This window comes from Gopherus flavomarginatus, chromosome 3 (genome assembly GCF_025201925.1).
Source record: "Gopherus flavomarginatus isolate rGopFla2 chromosome 3, rGopFla2.mat.asm, whole genome shotgun sequence".
Classification (NCBI taxonomy): Eukaryota; Metazoa; Chordata; order Testudines; family Testudinidae; genus Gopherus; species Gopherus flavomarginatus.
The window spans coordinates 155,965,759-155,985,304 of NC_066619.1; the positions used below are offsets into that span (position 1 = coordinate 155,965,759).

At 47.1% G+C, this 19,546-nt stretch overlaps 1 protein-coding gene across 1 annotated transcript in view; it reads left to right on the forward strand.

The window, feature by feature from the left end:
* The window catches only part of FRAS1 (Fraser extracellular matrix complex subunit 1), a 319,392-nt gene that overhangs the window by 167,361 nt on the left and 132,485 nt on the right, over positions 1 to 19,546 (forward strand). The window contains exons 17-21 of the mRNA XM_050945248.1: positions 93 to 233; positions 620 to 760; positions 1,764 to 1,937; positions 6,772 to 6,912; positions 9,873 to 10,016. Of these exons, the coding sequence (XP_050801205.1) occupies positions 93 to 233; positions 620 to 760; positions 1,764 to 1,937; positions 6,772 to 6,912; positions 9,873 to 10,016 (741 nt within the window). The remainder of the gene's footprint in view (positions 1 to 92; positions 234 to 619; positions 761 to 1,763; positions 1,938 to 6,771; positions 6,913 to 9,872; positions 10,017 to 19,546) is intronic.

The following is a 19,546-nucleotide window of genomic DNA, read 5'->3' on the forward strand; positions in this document are numbered from 1 at the left end:
TTTTGCTGTATTGTATACATGCAACCAGATTGGGAACACCGCTGTTCCTTTCATAACAGTGCATTTCATTAATGGTCTGTCCTCTTTGACAGCTTGTGACCAGTCCTGTGAAACATGTTATTCAGACCAACCCAGATGTTTAACGTGTGCTTCAGATAAGGTGTTACACAGTGGGAATTGCATTTCAGAATGCCCTGGTGGGTATTACACAGACAGCACTCAGCGATGCAGAGGTAAGAGGCATTTCTGCCTGGCACATGTTGCGTGACCTTTCTGATGACCTTCAAGGCACGTTCCGAAGCTCATCTTCTTTTGCGAGGGTATAGAATTGTTTGAGGATAGAGGGGATTTGAGTTTTTAAGTTGCTCAGTTAACTCGGGGTGGATTATTTTAAATGATCTCCTTTGCAAAGCATCTTGAGATCTACGAGTGAAAAACACTGTGTAAGAGGGAGTTATTTATTATCCTCACTGTCATTACTTTAACACGTGACAGAATGCTGTGGATGTGTGTGGAGTGAGAGATGACTTGGTTGGCAGCATGGTACAGTAGGTGACAGCATGGCCACAAGCAGATTAAATATGCTATTCCAGTTATATGCTCTCTGTTTCTCCACCAGCGTGTCACGATTCTTGTGCCAGTTGTATTGGACCATTTGCCACTCAGTGCACTTCCTGTTCCCTTTCTCTGGGATTGCACCAGGGCCAGTGTCTGCCTGCCTGCGGAGAGGGCTTTTATCACGATCACAATGTCTGCAAAGGTAAACTACGTATTTTGAACCAGATCCTCAGTGAAGTGTAAATCAGTGAAATTCCATTAGTTTCAGTGCAGCTGTGCCGATTTAGATTTAGATAGAGATTCTGCCCCGTTACTGTATACTGAGAAAAGGTGAGGTGTGTGAAATTCCACCTTTTTGCTTCATTTCCCCCATACAACAAACACATACACATTATTATTTTTTCTAGAGTTTGCTCCCTCTGGAGATTCCCCTTCCCCCCATATTGTCATAACAGGACAACATGACAATGTTTCCTATGTTTTTCTGATGACAGTTACATGTGCATACAATTTCACATTAAAGTTCAGTGGATTTGCTAAGATATAAGGTAATCTCCCCTGGGCCGAATGGAAAGTATGAACATTCAGGGGACACGGTTTACACGTCTCATAAACCTTTCAAAAGCACCATTTTCCCCATCTCTCCCCAGCTTCCCCGACAACACAGTGTTGGTTTATGCAGCTGTACAGGTAAAAGGAAAATTGAGTTGCCTAAAACACTAAGCTGCAGTGTTCTCCCCTTTAGGATTGAGGAGGGGGGATTTTTTTTTTAATTGGGAAAAGATATCAGATCTGTTATCACCATTTCATTATATAAAACAAAGCATTCCATTGGATAGTGGAATAGTCTCCCAAAGGAGGCTGTACACACCCCATTAGTTAACTCCTGTAAAATTATCTGGTGGGATTTTCAGATGCATTGGCCTAATTCTGTTTCTCCAGAAATGGGTGATAAAACTCCCATTCACTTCAATGGGAGTCGAATTTGGCTGGTGCTTGAGAGAAACCCACCCAATGCTTGAAGAATGTACGGTAAGGAGCAAGCAACACTCCAAGGTGGCTGAAGAAGATGATTGATCTATTTCCCCACCAGCTCTCATTTTTATGACAGGATTCTATTGTTTGCATTCAGGTTATCTGGCTTCTGTCAGTTTAAGGATGCTGTCCCTTGATCCGTGACTTCATATTCCATTGCTCTTGTATAGGTTGCCATCCATCTTGCCGTGCCTGTGTGGGGCCGGAGAACTCTCATTGCACCCAGTGCAGGAAGCCAGAGGAGGTATTGCAGCCTGGACAGCTCCTCGAGGGAGCACCGTATGGCATTTGCATTTCTCAGTGCAAAGCCCGATTTTATCCCGAGAACACCAGAGTGTGCAGAGGTGAGGAAAAGAGCCGGCCAAATGATTCTTAAGTGCCTTCAATGTACATGCCAGTATTCATTAGGTTTTAAATACAATATTGGGAATGGCTCTGTGTGTGTGTGTGTGTGTGAGAGAGAGAGAGAGAGAGAGAGATACTGGACGTGCTTGTGACATGTTACAAGCTACTTTCTGGCTTGTGGCACCAATAAGTTATTGGCCTGAAACGTAGCATTTCACAACCTAAATGTACTCAGCTGATGTTTGTCCTGAATGCTGGTGTTTTTGAGAGAAAATATTTAAAAATGTGTAAGATTCTAGAAGGTCCAGTTATGTTTTTATGGCTCCTAGGGTAGGTCTGCATTGGTGTTCCCGCTCCATTGCACTCAATGGTAGGGGTTTCACCAGTGACTTCAACTGGAGCAGGAGCAAGCCCCAAGTGCAGAAATTGTTGCAGGGGTTGCAAAAAACGTTTAGTTGTCTTGCTTGTCCCGGAAGCAGTTTAACAGGAGTGCTGCTTTTTTAAAAACGGTTTTAGCAAGTCTGCATCCAGCACCCCTTTCAGCATGGCTATCTTAAGGCATTCTGGGTATCCTGAAGGTCCTATCCCATAATGCCCAGCATTATGACTGGGAACAGAGACTTTTAGGTAAATTCTAAACAGAAGGCCTTGCATTGTGGAATGGAGTTAGCAGGACAGGCTGAACTGTTACAGGTTGAATGCTTGTGGCTTTCCAGCAATGCTGAGAGGGAAATCATTGTAGATTGCACTGGGTCAGCCAAGCTCAAACTGAGAGCACTGATCTGGATGTAGCAACCAGCTAATAGAACCAATGGCTGTATAAAGCTTGAGACAGCTTTGCATATAGGTGCATGGCACAGTTTGTTACAGAAACTTTTCACGTCGTTAGGGTGACCAGATAGTAAATGTGAAAAATCGGGACAGAGGGTGAGGGGGTAATAGGAGCCTCTATAAAAAAAGGCCCCACATATCAGGACTGTTCCTATAAAATCGGGCATCTGGTCACCCTACACGTAGTGCAGGCAGGGCAGGGGAAGAGTTTACTGTGGATGCCTGGAGCCAGCTCAGCCCAGCCTCAGACTTAGGGTGTGTGTACACTGGAGCTGGGGGTGGGATTTCCAGGCAGGCATATTGCACTGGCTAGTGTGCTAACAGCAGTAGCGTAGCTGCAGCAATGCAAGTGGTGGGACGGGCTAGCCACTCAAGTACGATCCCCTCGGAAACCCCAGGGACGCACTCAGGACAGCTAGCCGGTCCCACTGCCCATGCATGTTAGTTTTAGAGTGCTGACTCAATCAGAATTAGCACAGGCATGACATCTCCAACCAAAGTCTCAAGTGAAATGGTACTTTTACAAGTGACAGCTCTGCAGAAAGAGTGCCAGGAGCCCCTACATAGAATGAGCATTCTCATAGGCTAGATACCCTCCAGCTGTGCCACATATTCTGCTAATCTGAGTGCTTCCCCCACACACACTTTGTGTTTGCTGGCAATGACTGTAACATAAAACTCATCTAGTACATTAGTTTCACAGAAATTTGCTGGAGGGTCATTTCTTGCCATAGAGGTGCTTAACAGAGAAAAATGCATTGTTAACACAAGATCATTCTGCAAAACAATCAGCAATACAGGCTGTAACAGGTACAGTGCTCTGGTTCGCCTCTCAAAGGCGTCAGTGTCAGGTTTGTATCCATCTCGCACCCCGCTGGACAGGCGCCAAATAAAAGGAATTTGCACGTATATAGATTTAAGGGATTGAGAGGCCAGCAAGAGAAGAGAACATCTCTTGATTGTCCTAAGTGTTTTCTGTGCCAGCCTCAAAGACATAATTCAGTCACTCTTGACATTTTTCTTCAAGTAAAATTCCAGTCATTGTTTTCAGTGCAATTGCAGTTCTGTGCGTGAGGACGGATAACAAAAACTTATTTTTCTTGATTCTTAAATTTCTAGAGGTGGCACTTCAGCGGGTGCAAATGTCATAGCACCATGTAAGTCAGTAGAGCTATGGCAATACATCAGTTAGGGGCCTGCCGCAGAGCAGGTTGGAATATTTCTAAGAAACTATTTCATTGGAAGATGCCGATTTGAGAACCTGGCATGTTACGCCGAAGCATCTTGGGTTCAATGAACTTGCCATGACAAAGGCTTCCAGCGCTGGCTTTACAGGGCTCCCATACTCGCTGCCATGAAGCCAGGAGCCCCAGCTCCATTTGGACTTGGCTATAAAAGTGACTCGATGGATGTTACTTATTCATCCTTCTAGCAATGCATACTCTACAACTGACATGTACAAATGCCTGTAAATAGGCAAAATTTGCATTTACTGTTTGAGAGGTTGGGCTTGAAAGTTTTCTCCGTACAGGTTTGGATTTCTCAGGTATCCACGGAAACATTCTTATACATAATCTGAAACTCTTGAAGTTTCCCTGACAACATTGGGTCAAATTGATCCCTGGTATAACTCTCTTAATTTCAGTGGAATTAGCTACCCTAGAGGCTGTGTGCTCCAGTGGAAAAGGACACCGCATTAGCAGTCAGGATCCCTGGGTGCTGCTCCTAGCTCTGCTACTGACCCACTGTGTGATCTTGGGCAAGTTCCTTCACCTCCTGGTGCCTGTTTCCTCCCATCCTTTGTCTGTCTCGTCTGTTTAGACTGTAAGCTCTTAGAAACAGTCCCTGCCTGCCCCCGACTTCGTGTTCTGCAGCAGGGGTTCTCAGCCTTTTTCCGTCTGAGGCCTCTCTCGACATGCTTACCAACTCCAAGGCCCAGAGGGGTAGAGGGGCCTTGGGGCAGGGACCTTGGACATAGGCGAGGTTTGCTTTCTGTCTGGGGGGCCAGGGGCCAGCAGAGCTTCAGCCACCTCCGCATGGCTGGGTCCAGGGAGGGAGCACCACCTCCATCCACGACTCACCTCAGCAGGTGACCCAGCCTGTCTGGGGTGGGGTAGCGGGGGAGCGCAACCAAAAATTATAACTCAAAGGTGGGGGGTTTAGCTCAAAAAGTTTGAAAACACTCAGGGTGCAGGGAGAGGGGGTAGCTCAGCATGCAAGGAGGGGGCAGTTAAGGGCTGTGTGTGGGCAGGGGGGTAGCATAGTGTGCAGGGAGGGGGTAGCTAGGGGCTGTGTTTGGGCAGGGGGGTAGCTCAGGGTGCAGGAAGGGGATAGCTAGGGGCTGAGTGTGGGCAAGGGGTAGCTCAGTGCAGTCGGGGTAGCTAGGGGCTGTGTGTGGGCAGGGGGGTAGCTCAGGGTGCAGGAAGGGGATAGCTAGGGGCTGAGTGTGGGCAAGGGGTAGCTCAGTGCAGTCAGGGGGTAGCTAGGGGCTGTGTGTGGGCAGGGGGGTAGCTCAGGGTGCAGGAAGGGGATAGCTAGGGGCTGAGTGTGGGCAAGGGGTAGCTCAGTGCAGTCAGGGGGTAGCTAGGGGCTGTGTGTGGGCAGGGGGGTAGCTCAGGGTGCAGGAAGGGGATAGCTAGGGGCTGAGTGTGGGCAAGGGGTAGCTCAGTGCAGTCAGAGGGTAGCTAGGGGCTGTGTGTGGGCAGGGGGGTAGCTCAGGGTGCAGGAAGGGGATAGCTAGGGGCTGAGTGTGGGCAAGGGGTAGCTCAGTGCAGTCAGGGGGTAGCTAGGGGCTGTGTGTGGGCAGGGGGGTAGCTCAGGGTGCAGGCAGGGGGTAGCTAGGGGCTGTGCATGGACAGGGGATAGCTCAAGGTATAGGGAGAGGGATATTAGGGGCTGTGTGCGGTGGGGAGGGTAGCTCAGCATGCAGGGAGAGGAGTACTAAGTGCTGTGTGCAGGGCCGGCGCTACCATTTAGGCAGCCTAGGCAATCGCCCAGGGCTCCAGAATAAATGGTGGGCGCCGTTTTGCCAGAGGGGGCGGCAGGCGGCTCCAGTGGAGCTGCCGCAGTGGTGCCTGCGGACGGTCAGCTGCTCACGCGGCTCCGGTGGACCGCCCGCAGGCATGACTGCGGCAGCTCCACCGGAGCCATGGAGCACCGGACCCTCCGCAGGCACCACTGCGGCAGCTCCAGCGGAGCCGCGGGACCAGCGCACGGGGCGGTGAAATTGCTGTCTGCCTAGGGCGCTCAAATCCCTAGCGCTGGTCCTGGCTGTGTGCTGGGAGGGCTCCCCTGCAGTCCCTGTTCCCAGAGGGATCTGCCAGGGAGCCGGGTCTCCCCACCCGGGCGGCTCTTACTGGCTTCCTCTGCATAAGCAAAGGGGGCTGGGAGCTGAGGAGCAGCTTCAACCCCAGGCACCAGCAGGAGAGGCAGGAACGCTGCTGCTGCTGCTGCTTACTCCTCCATGGCACCAGCCAGAGCCGCAGCTGCCCTGAGCAACCACTGAGCACACCCAGGAGCAACGTCAGTTTTGCCAGCATAAGCGCTTGCGTGCAGAGCGCTGTGTCGGCGGGAGATGCTCTCCGCCGCTCTTTGAGCTGGTTCGATTATGCCCACGGGAGAGCTCTCTGTCACTGGCGTAATGTGGCTCTGTGAGCACTCTGACTGGCACAGCTGTAGCGTTACAGCAGTGTAAGCATAGACATGGCCTAAGACACCAGCAACCACCCAAATCTTCCCTTCTTAGAACGCAAGCGTGATCTTGGCGAGAGAGGCGGATTTAATGCAGTTACTTGTGGTTGATCTTTATATAAATAATCTCGGAAGACAGTGTTTGTACTTTTACCTATATTACGAGCTGTCGAGTATATGTCTTATTGCCTTAGGGGAAAAGGTAAGCTAGTGGGTGAATGAAATCATCTCAGTTCAGGACAGCAGCAGCAAACACAGGCTGGAAACCAATTTGTCTTCCTCTTTTTTTTCTTTTCTTTTCTTTTCCTGTAGAGTGCCACTCCTTATGCTCAGCCTGCACAGGGAGATCTCCCCACAACTGCACAGCCTGCTCCTCCCCCCGTGTCCTACTTGATGGCAAGTGCTTATCAGAGTGCCCGGAAGGATTGTACAGCCAGAATGCTCTTTGCCACCGTGAGTGCATTGCAGGAAGACGTACAGTATATTCTGCTGCATCTTACTGCAGCATTGAACATTTCGATGCAATTAGACACGCTGTCAAGTTATTCAGTAATTTCAAGAGAGAAACATTTGCTCCAGCTTCCGCAACTGGATTATTTTACCAGAGACAGAGAGAGAGAGAGAAAGACATGTTAAATAAAAAATTATAATCCCCTCTGCTCTACTGAATTGGAGTGAAAATATACCACATTTTATTGCAATAGGCTGCGCTGGTGTTCTCAGCCAACATACCCTGGGGGAAGAGTTCTTTAACATACTGTGTAGTGCTTAAGCAGGATTCTGCATTCAGAAGGGTTGGTTTTACTAAGGCAGTATTGTCCAGTGGATAGAGCATTGCAAGATTGTGGCCTTGGTCCCTGCTCTGAGGAGCTTACAGTTTAAATGCATAACAGAAACAGTAGAGTTAAGGAACAAAGTTAGGGTGTCCAGGGATGCTTTCATATACATGGGTACAACTCCTTTAGGGCCAAATTTGGTGCTGGTATCACTGGGTGCAACTCCACTAACGTAAGTGGATTTGTGCCAGAGCTGTGTTTGGCTTAATGACTTCAGTGGGAGTTGTATACGTGAGTCTGAGAGCAGAGTGGGACTCAGGCGGTCGTGCAGATGTTACCTCCAATAGACTTAAATAAGGAGATGAAAAAATTGGACTGTCTTGGGGAGGGAAGCAATGGACTTAACTGGGTTATCTTTCTTTCCAGCCATCAGGATTCAGAGTAATGTATTTTCTAGTTACAAAGAATGCTCCAGAACATCTTTAAGAAAACCATCAAATGCTTTGAGTCTAGGCATTATGTAGCTGGAAATACTTTTCTGCCTTTCAAAACAAATAATTTTGTATTTGGGATGAGGAAGCAGATCTCTTGTTTTATGACATTTATTTGTTTGTGATCTTAGGGACATATGAAGTATGCTAACCTAAGTCTTCAGCAAAGCTCCCATTTAATTTCCTTGGGAGCTGGTGTGTGTGGATCAAGAACAGTGTCTAGTTTGTGCATCCACAGACAGCAAAGAATTACCATTCTGTTTTAATAATGGAAAGTGAGCATGACAATATGCAGCTAGATTTTTTTTAAGAACCTTTGAATGGTTTATGCTCAGTGGTCCAAAAGGCTAGAAAAACATATCATCTGTGTGAATTAGATTATTATTTTTAATCCGTAGTTTACTATAGCACTGGGTTTATGAGGAGGAAATTGTGCAATTGCATGAGAATACACATGTTCTATGTGGGGGTACTTACCTGCCTAGGGAAGGGCACTGTGTTTCTGATGTGCGCATCAGCTGCAGTTTAATTATGAGTTATAAACCTCTTCAGCCAATCAGTTCGCAGTTTTCATCCAAGTCATTTAATCTAATATAATCAGACTACCAGAATCAGTCACTCTGTGGCTGAATGGCACAATGAATTCCTATGTTCCCATTGAGCTAGAATCTGGGGATTTGGTGCAACCTTTCATTATTAGCTGCTGACCCCAGGAAGGTGTGGGGAAAAGGTTTGAAATGGGATATATCCCTCAGACATCGTATAAAGGTCATCAACTGCTTTTGTCAGATTGCAGCCATTGCCCATAAATGTGTATTTTCAGAAATGATATTACATTACTTTGATGAACTGGTTACTGTTGGGTAGGAGGCCTCCAAACTGGAGAACTGCAGTTCCTCTGAGAGCCCATCTTCTGTGTGTTGGATTTTAGCCAAGAAATACTCTATACAGATGTTTATTGGGCAAGTGATTACAAACGTTACATTGATTTTGGTGTTCTGTACTGCCACCTAGGAGATCCTGGCTCGTGGCTAACTGTATGTTGCATTGCAATGTGTCTGATCCTGGGATGGTAGTAATGTGTAAGGGGCAAACATAAGTATTAAGAAAATTACCTCATCTCACACCTTGCCAATGTTGAACAACTGCAGCTTTTAAACAGGCACAAGCAGTAATGTTCATATAATCTGTGTCTACCCGATTTTTACAGTGTTTAAAAAGTTTCATTCCATTTTTACCAGACTCTGAATAGTAATGGGCGGGAGGCCCAGTCAGAAATAGATGCTGATGACCTTTCAGGGCTAGAAGAAGAAGCTTTTTATTATGTGAAATGGGAGATTCCTAGCTTTCCATAGAGATCCAGCAATTATTTTTAGGCTGGGGAGGTCCTGAGATGTTGTTACACCTCTGAAGTTGCACGTTTTTATTCATAGGAAAGCGTTTTCAAGGTAATTTTTAGAGATTTTTACACATCATTAGTCTCAGTATTTTTTTTATTTCCCTCAGAGATCTGCACAGTTGGAATCCTGGTAATAAGACTCTTGATTGTATTTTAGGTAGAAGGATGCAAAACATTGTCTCGATAAAATATTTTAGAACACTTTTAATCTCTTTCTGGAGTAGTTTTATTATTAAGTATGCAGCATGGTAGTTAGGTTTTATTGACGTGAGTTTGGGGGACACCTTCATAAATCAAGCCTGGCTTCCCCATTCATGAGTGACATGGCCATCCCAAACTCATACTAATAAAACTATTATACCATGCCCTCATGTCTCCTTTATCTCTCCCCTGTCTCTCACTGTGCATGTGTTTGTATGTATGTAGATATATACACACAGGCTGGGAGATGATCTCTGTATTTTATATGGATTTAGATCTTGATTTATGCAAAGGACAAGCACAAAGGTCTTAAATTTCCCCACTGCCTGCATCTTGTCAAGCCAAAAGAGGAGAGGGAGTAAAATCCTTCCAAATCAGGATTTGCTAGTCACTTACACCTGTGGTAGCAATTTACACCATTGCAGAGCTGTAAATGATGACACACGGTGCTGGGGAATGGAGAATTGGGTCCTGTGATTCAGTGTGTGTGTGTGTGTGTGTGTGTGTGTGTATTATCTTAACAGCGAGTGTTGTTTTTTCACGCAGCCTGCCATCCATCCTGCAAAAAGTGCAATGGTCCTTCAGACTCTGACTGCATAACCTGCCATCCTCATGCAACCCTTGTGAGTGGGAAGTGCAGGACTAGCTGCAAGGAGGAGCAGTATCTGAACCTTGTGGGGTATTGTGTTGGTAAGTGAGAGGAGAAAATGACACAGCCTGTACAGATTCCCGGCCATTCTTCAATAGTAACCAGATGTTTCAGTGTACAACTGTGACATAAAGGAGTCAAAATGATAGTTACTTATAAAATGATGACTAAAAAGTACTGCTAAACCACTAGACATACCATATAGCACAACCACTTACCACAGCGGTTTTGTTTCTCTTCGAGCTGTGTGAGGCCAATTGCAAATTATAGAAATACAAAGGTTTTCAGCTTCCCCACCCAACCAGCATAAGGGACCCTAAGTTGAAGCTGCACAAGTGGTGGAAGCCCATGGGTGCTGATTCTGTCCTTCTTCCTGAAGAGTTGGTGGGATGCAGTCTTCCGCAGACGGCCACAGGGCACTCTGAGGCAGGGAATTAGAAGAGAACTTGGTCAGATGAGTCCCCACCTGAGTTCCTCTTCTGTTTCCCTTGACTTCTCTAGCCCCAGCCCCAGTATTTACAGTCACTTCATGTGCAGCTCCAAAAGGGGAGATGGGCCAATTCTGGTCATCCAATGGACGATCTTAAAAAAAACCAACAACACACAAACCAATCCCTATGCCCCTGCTGCTAGTGGGTATGAGACAACAGGGACAAGAGATCTCTGATAACCTTGATCTCTGTGGAGAATGGAAGGGAGTTCTCATATCTGATCATGAGAGTGGGAGGTGCAGGGGGACTGGTCCTTCCCGGCTTGTTGCCGCTTATTTTGGGGAGGATTGGGTTTATGTCTGGAAAGTGATACTTTGCAATATTATGAAAAGCAGTAGAGCGTTCACACAGTTAATGGTATCATAACAAATCAGCTCTTACTTAACAGCTGCTGCTAGAGTATAATACAGACCTCAGCTCTGCTGTGTTCAGTGATTGCTGATCCTCTTCAGAGGGTTGTAAGCAGCTGGAATTTGTGCAATTTTATCGATAGTGCAGTTAGGCAGTCAGACCATTGGATCACCTCCTGTTCAAGGCGGAGCTCTGGAATGGGGCTGCCAGGCCTGCCAGTCAGCTGTCTTTGGGTCTGTGGCCCCTCACAGGGACCAGCCTGCCACTGAAGACACTGGACATGCTGTGTTCACCCCCTGAGGTTGTTGCCCTGAAATCAGTTTCCTTACTAGAAAGGGCACTGTCACAAGCTCCACCCCAGAGAAAGAAGCAGTCATAGGTGGTCATAATGACCAGAGAGTGGTATCCCTGGGGAATCAGGAACAGCGTGGTGGGCCAGCAGCCAGGAAAGCTGCATAGAACTTCAGAAAGATGAATTAAGAACCCATCCCAAAATTCTGAGAAACAGCTTATTGGGCCTCACAGGAATATTGGCACAGCTGGGCTACACTCTGTGGGTACTGTATACATGCACTTCAGCCCTTAATTGCATTTACCTGTTTAAAAAAGAAAGATCTCATTTAATCCATCATGCAGACGAGGATAAACATATTCTGGGAACAGTTCCAGTCACTTCTGAGCTGTAATGCTTCTATGTATTTATTTAGTTTAGTGTATCAAAGAAGAGATATAGCTTGTGAGGCCTGTGGCAGCACTGAGAGGTTCCAGCAAAGATAAATGATCTGAAGAAAGGAAGAGGAAAAAATGCAATAGACAATAAGTCAATCTATTCAGACTATCATTCTCACGTTAGCCCTTGTGATAGTATCTTTCCCCAATTTGAACCTTAGAGTCCAAAAGTTGGGGTACTAGCATGAATTCCTCTAAGCTTAATTACCTGCTTAGATCTGACAAGCTGCCACCAATCAGGAATTCCAATGCCTGATACACTCTGGTCCCCCAGAATCCTTCCCTGGGGACCCCAAGACCCAAATTCCTTGAGTCTCACAACAAAGGGGAATAAACCATTTCCCTTCCCCCTCTTTCTTCCTCCCAGCTCTTTTCGCCATGGGTACACTAGGAGATCACCGTGATTCAAACTCCTTGAATCACCATACAGAGAGGAATGTTACCTTCCCCCCCCTCCTCTTTTCCGCTCACCCAGAGGCAATACAGATTCAAACTCCGTGAATCTAAAACAAAGGGATTCCACCCTTCTCCCTCCCTGTTAAGTACAGACTCAATTCCCTTGAGCCTCAACAAGGGGAAAAAATCAGACAGGTCTTAAAAGCAAAACTTAATACAAGAAAAAAGAATAAAGAAAATCACTGTAAATTCAAGATGGAATATTACAGGGTCTGTCAGCTTCTAGAAACTGGAGAAAAAGCCTCCTCCAGCAGAAATACAATTTAAAATACTTCCAGCAAACTACACATTTGCAAATACAGAAAACAATTAAAAGACTATAACCGCCTTTTCCTTACTAGGTACTCACTATTCTGAATATATAAGAGACTGTAGCAGGGAGATTGGCAAGAAACCTGGTTGCACATCTAGCCCCTTCCAGGACCCAGAGAGAACAAAGCAAAACCCAAAAAACACAAACAAAGGCTTCCCTCCACTGAGATTTGAAAATATCTTGTTTCCTGATTGGTCCTCTGGTCAGGTGTTTGGTTCCCTGTTTGTTAACCCTTTACAGGTAAAAGAGACATTAACCCTTAACTATCTGTTTATGACAGCCCTGATTCCCCACTCCCATCCACCCCCAACATAGACTTTTTTTCCCCAATATAAGACTCGTTTCTTTGATTTCAACTTCCAGGACTTCCTTTTTTTTTTTTTTTTTTTTAAAGCAGATTTATTATTTTGCCTGCCCACAGCAGAAATGGGAAAGGAAGGAGCAATATAGCTAAAGAAGGGAGAAATATCCAAAATGTATTCTGCAGTTCTCTGAATGCGCTCAAAGCTGGGTTGCTTATCAAATTATAGAAAGAAGGAGACATGAGTCATGATTTTGTTTAGCTAAAGCCTGTAGCTGAATGATTACAGTGAATGACACCTATGAAAATAATTCAGCATTTCAAAGAGTTAAAAGCTACATTGGATAATGGGGTGGAGAGTATGCTGAAAAAGTTTGTGGATAACACCAAGCTGGGAGGAGTTGCAAGCACTTTGGAGGACAGGATTAGAATTTAAAATGACCTGGATAAATTGGAAAATTGGTCTGAAATCAACCATATGAAATTCAATAAAGACAACTGCAAAGTACTTCGCTTGAGAAGGAGAAATGAAATGCACAATTACAGAACAGGGAATAACTGGCTAGGTGGTAGTACTGTTGAAAAGGATCTGGGAATTACAATGGATTGCAAATTGAATATGGTCAACAATATGATGCAGTTGTGAAAAAGGCTAATATTGTTCTGGGGTGTATTAACGAGACTGTCGTATGTCAGACACGGGAGGTAATTGTTCCACTCTACCCGGCACTGGTGAGGCCTTAGCTGGAGTACTGTGTCCAATCCTGGGTACCATGCTTTAGGAACGATGTGGACAAACTGGAGAGAGTCCAAAGGAGAGCAACAAAAATGAAAAAAAGCTTTAGAAAACCTGACCTGTGAGGAAAGGTTAGGAACACTGGGCATGTTTAGTCTTGAGAAAAGAAAACTGAGTGAGGGGAGGGAGAGAACTTGATAAGTCTTCAGATATGATAAGGGCTGTTAGGAAGAGGATGGTAATCAATTGTTCTCTTCATTCACTGAAGGTAGGACAAGAAGTAATGGGCTTAATCTGCAGCAAGGGAGATTTAGGTTAGATATTAGAAAAAGCTTTCCAACTGTAAGGGTCGTCAGTACTGGAATAGCCTTCCAAGGGAGGTTGTGGAATCGCCATTGTAAGAGGTTTTTACGAACAGGTTGGACAAACAGGTGGTCTAGGTCAGGATGGTCTATGTTTATTTGGTCCTTCCTCTGCACAACAGGCTGGACTCGATGACCTCTCTAGGTCCTTTCCAGCTCTACATTTCTATAACTTCTATGATTTCTCTGTAAAGTTTCAGAGGATGTAAAAAATGTGCTTGGTTGTAACAGACTATTACTCCAGCTCACTGGCCTGACTCACGGCTGTGTTGATTTAATTGGGGTTACATCACTGTAGAACTGGTGTAACACAATGGTGAATCTGTTCCGTTGTGTTTGCATGTGGCCTGGGTCTTCATTGTATGTAAAAATGTATCTTTTGTGGTGCTGAATTCTTTTTCTTTTGAAACCAGTTTGAAGCATTAATTACTTATTTAGATCCCCAATCCTACGTATGGATCTGCTACCACAGACTCCAGCTGATTCTGATGTAGGATTAGCACCTTAGAAAGCTCGTTAGCGTGTTATGCTTTGTAGCTCTATGCAGAGAAATCCTTTATTTCCTCCACTTTATTTTTCCATTATTTTTCATTGTGTTCTCTCTAGCAGATCCCCCTTGCATTGTCATTCCTAGCTGTAATATTTACTGGAAAGAATTAGTAACATTTATCACGTAAGGATTAGTCTTGGGAATGGTTTTCTTTGCCTCTGGCTTGTGTATATGCTTTAATTGCCCCCTTTCATCTCTATAAGTTTGGTCAAGTCTTGTAGGATGGTGAGCACGCTGTTATTTTCATGTCCGTGGGCCCTGCGTGGCTTGGTTTTGGCCTGCAGACGCTTTATTATTGGCAATAGTGCACGAGCCAGAAAGAACCCTGCTTGGTTTTCAGAGCTTAGGCTGTATATGAAACACGGGCAGTTGGAAGGACCATCATTTTCCTTCTACACGAAGCCAAGTTTGATCTGGAAATCGCTGAAGCAAGAAGCACTGGCCCCCACAGGACTGTTTTTACACAATCTCTTCTCAGTAGAACCACACTTCAAAGGTCCTCAGACCCACGGAGGTCAAAGAGTTTCGGTGGCCTTTGGCTCAAGCCCTGGAATAGGAGGGAAGGCTTAATAGTTACAGTGCAGCAAAGAGGGGCAGGAGATCTCAGTTCTGTTCCCAGCTCTGCCTCAGTCTTGCTGTGGGATCCTGGACAGTCACTTAGACCCTGACCCTGCACCACAGAAGTCAATGGTAGTTCTGCCAATGTCTTCAGTGGCGCAAGATGATGCCCTTAATCTCTCTGTGCGTCTATATAGTGGGGATAATGCTTCCCTGCTTCACAGTGGCAGCGGCGGGGAGGGCGCAAATGTAGGTAAAGTGCTTTGAGATCCTGTGACGAAGGGTGCTATAGAAAGAGCGTTGCTATTGACTGACTTTTTAAAACATCTGTAGGTGGGTCTTTGAGGGAGATGTATGTGGCCAGAGGGGATGTTGCTCCTTGTTCCAAAGTTCTGTCTAATCTTAGAACAAATTGTACATGCTGATGGCCCTGTGCCCTGCGTTTATGCTGTTGTTGCATCTCAGTCAGTCTCCTCACTCAACACAGATTGAAATGTTACTCTCTACGTTTGCCTTTACAGGTTATTAATGATCAGTTTGAGAGCAGCTATCCAATAAAAGTGAACATCAGAAACCATTACATTTACATTATGTATAATTTGCATTAATATCTGCAAGCTTTTTGGCTTTGCTTCAAAAACAATGTTTTTACAATTATCTAGCCATCCATCATGATCTCTTGTTATTCCAGTCCCTCCCTGACCCTGGAGGCAGAATTTTGTAGTGACTTAAAGGGTGCACTGTGCATTGTAGCCTCGTCTTATTCTTTTTATATCCATGGGCGGGGAAATATTTTATGAAAGATTGAGAAAGCCAACTGTCAAGTGAAACTATTAACTTCTAGTGAATTGTATTGTTGTATTGGTTAATAATAATAATAATTAATAATTAATAAAATAGTGTTATGCTTAACACTGTCCCAAAAATGCACTTCATTTATCACAAGAGGAAAAAATGCTCAAATATTTTGAAGCAGAAGTGGGTGTTCAAACTGTGGTCCAAGGTATCAAAGCCTCTGCAAAGAAGCTTCTGAGGAATGTACAAGTCAGTTTCTCTGTCTGTAAAATGGGGATAATGATCCTGATTTCCTTTATGAGGAGCTTTGAGATCAATGGGTAGAAACCACCATATAAGAGTTAGGAATCATTTTCAGGTGTATGTTTGGATTTTTAACTGTTTCCAATCCAGTTTTAGGTGTTTTTATTTTTCCAAAATTTGACAAAGATTACTTGGCATTTTCCAACGACTAGTAAAAGTTTTTGTTTGGCTTCAGAAACCTTGGAAAGTTTCACCTTCACTAAAATTTCTGTCCTTCTGGTGAAATCCCACCTTCTTTACTTGTGGGAAGGAAACTCCTCAGGGTTTCTTCAGATTTCTTCAAGAGTATTCTCAAGTACTTAACTGAAGACCCATGAGAAAATCACAGGAAAACCTGAGGTCTCATGTGGTGGAAGAGCCTGAGAATTCGGAGACCAGGTTCACCTCTGCACTTTGCTAACCTATAAACCTCCAGCAGTCAAAGGCTTCCGAGAAGAATTGATAGAGAAGATGACTAACTTGGTGATGGAATTCAAGACAGCTCCTGATCTTGATCACCTCAGTTTCCACAGGGATGACACCTCTGATACAATAACCCCAAACCTCCTAGTTCTTCTTCGAGTGCTTGCTCATATCCATTCCAATTAGGTGTGTGTGCGCCGCATGCACGTCCGTCGGAAGATTTTTACCCTAGCCACACTCGGTGGGTCGGCTGGGCACTCCCTGGCTTGTCGCCGCTGTGGCACCGAATATATACCCCCTGCCGACCCGTCCGCTCCTCAGTTCCTTCTTACTGCCCGTATCGGTCGTTGGAACAGTGGAGCGCAGCTTATCTGATCTCCACCTCCCTAGCTTTTCACTCGTTCTAATACTTATTGTGTATATAGTTTATTCTCTGTAGTTCTAGTTAATAGATTTTTGTAAACGTAGTTAGTGTATATAGTTCAGAGGGTCAGGGATTAGCCCTTTCCCTCTCCCGGTGCGCAGGCCCATGCCTGGCTCACCGGGTTTCAAACCGTGCTCGGCCTGCCACCGGCTGATGCCCACGGGAGACCCCCGTGACTCCTGCCTCAAGTGCTTGGGGGAATCCCACCTTGCAGACAAGTGCCGGATCTGCAAATCGTTCAAGCCGCGAATGAAAAAGGAGCTGGACTTTCGTCTTAAGCAGCTCCTAATGGAGGCAGCCCTCACTCCTCCACCTTCGGCACCGGCTGCCAGACAGTCTGCGCCGGGGAGAAGTGCCTCATTGGCACCAGAGAGCGCTGGCACCGTGAAGACAGCTCGGCACCAGCCGTCACTGGCCCAGAAACTGGCCTGGCACTGCACCCTGTCCCTGCGTGCCAAGAAGCTTAAAGCTCCTGTGGCCCCACTATCTGCACCGCAGTCTGAGCAGCAATCTAAGTCGAGCCGCCCGGCACCACTAACTGCCGCGGCACCGACAATCTCTGCACCATTGATTCCGGCTGTGCAAGAGCCGTCGAGTCCGGTGCATGACAGCTCCCCGGCACATGCCTCGGTAGAGCTTCTCGTTCCCACTACACCAGAGACATTTGCTACGGCCAGGGAACTTATTGCATTAATGGAGCCCGCCCTGCCTCAACCCCTGGCACCGCCGGTGCGGGTTATTCAATCGACAGGCAAGCCTGCCATGGTAAGACCGCCTTCCATCGGCACCTCAGGCAGACAGCACTCAAGATCGAGGTCCTGCTAACCTTCTCGATCTCGTCATCGCTCCAGATCCAGGCGCCGCTTGCAGTCCCGGTACCGATCTCCTCCTCGGTACCAGTCGCACTTGCGGCACCACTCGAGGTCCCGCTCACCGGACTGATACTCCAGGCACTGGTCCAGCTCCCGGCACCGTTCGCACCGCAGCCGCTCTCATCATAGAGTGTCAAGATCCTGGTCAACCTCCCGGCACCGCGCCGGTGGCAGGTCCCGATCACGCTCCTGGTACCGGTACGGATCCCGGTACCGCTCTCTGGTGCAGCACGACATACGGTACCCTAGAGACAGGGCTTATCCTCAAACGGTCTCCACTCCGCCATGGCCATCGCGGCACGTGTCTGAATCATCGCACGCTGATAGTGCCGCCTATCCCGATTCAGAGCCACACAGCCGGGTTCTCCATGAGGCTCAAGGTCCAGAGCAAGCTCCTCATCAGTGGTCCTTTTGGACACCTTGGGCATATCACCAGGCCCAAGGCGAACCCGCGGTACCATCACGTTCTGCCCCTTCGGAACATCGCGCACCAGAGGCCACTGTTAGCCGCTCCCCTCCAGCGGGTACAGATCACTCTCCTCAGGCACTGGGCCCTCAGGTCCTCCCGGACCCTGACGTACCTCTGGAACAAGAGTCCATGCAGGAACCACTGGTACTGGGTCTGTCGTCTTCCTCTTCACCCAACGAGGCAGTGGCCGGTACATCCTCCTCGGGCCCGCCCCCTATGAACCTCCAAGCTCACCAGGACCTTTTGAGGTGAGTCGCCTTAAATATCTATTTCCAGGTGGAGGAGGTCCCGGAGGTTGAAGACCCGGTGATAGACATACTGTCGGCGGATGCCCCAACCCGCGTAACTTTGCCATTTATATGCTCCATCCAAGCTAAAGCAGACACAATCTGGCAATCCCCGGCGTCTATCCCTCCTACGGCCAGAGGGGTGGAAAGAAAGTATATGGTACCCTCCAAAGGGTACGAATACCTATATACCCATCCTCCTCCATGCTCCCTGGTGGTTCAATCCGTAAATGAGCGAGAGCGCCAAGGCCAGCAAGCCCCTGCCCCAAAATCGCGGGAGGCTAGATGGATGGACCTGTTGGAACGTAAAGTCTACTCTGCAGGGGGCCTCCAACTCAGGGTGGCGAACCAACAGGCCCTGCTCAGTAGATATAATTATAACACCTGGCAGTCGGTGGGTAAGTTCACTGAGCTGGTCCCACCTGACTCCCGCCAGGAATTCCAAGCCCTTCTGGAGGAAGGAAAGAAAGTGGCGCGGACATCCCCGCAGGCCTCCCTCGACGCTGCGGATTTGGCAGCCAGAACCGTAGCCTCGGGAATTACGATGAGGAGGATCTTGTGGCTGCAAGTGTCAGGTCTACCTCCTGAACTGCAACACACCATCCAGGACCTGCCGTTTGAAGGCCAGGGCCTTTTCTCCCAGAAAATGGACCCTAGGCTACAGAGTCTTAAGGACAATTGGGTGATCATGCGTTCCCTTGGGATGCACATCCCACAAACCCAACGGAGGTCCTTCTGTAGCCAACCTCAGCGCCCTTACCTCCTGCCCAGACCGCGACAAGACTTTGGCAGAAGGCGCGGTCGCGGGAACTGCAGACGACAATCTGGGTCCCAAGGCGGACACAATACCGGTCCCACCAAACCAGCGACGGGTCCGAAAGCGAACTTTTGAAGGTGCACCCGAGAGCAGAGCAGCAGTCCTTCCCCAGGATCCCCTTCAGTTTTCCAACCGCCTTTCCTCCTTCCTCCCTGCGTGGTCCCAATTAACCTTAGATCGTTGGGTCCTACACACGGTGGAATTTGGATACCACCTCCAATTTATTTCGCCCCGTCCCTCTTCAGGGACCCCTCTCACGAGCAATTCCTCTGGCAAGAGGTTCACACGCTCCTCTCGATCGGAGCTATAGAGGAGGTACCGGAGGAATTAAGAGGCAGGGGATTTTACTCCCAGT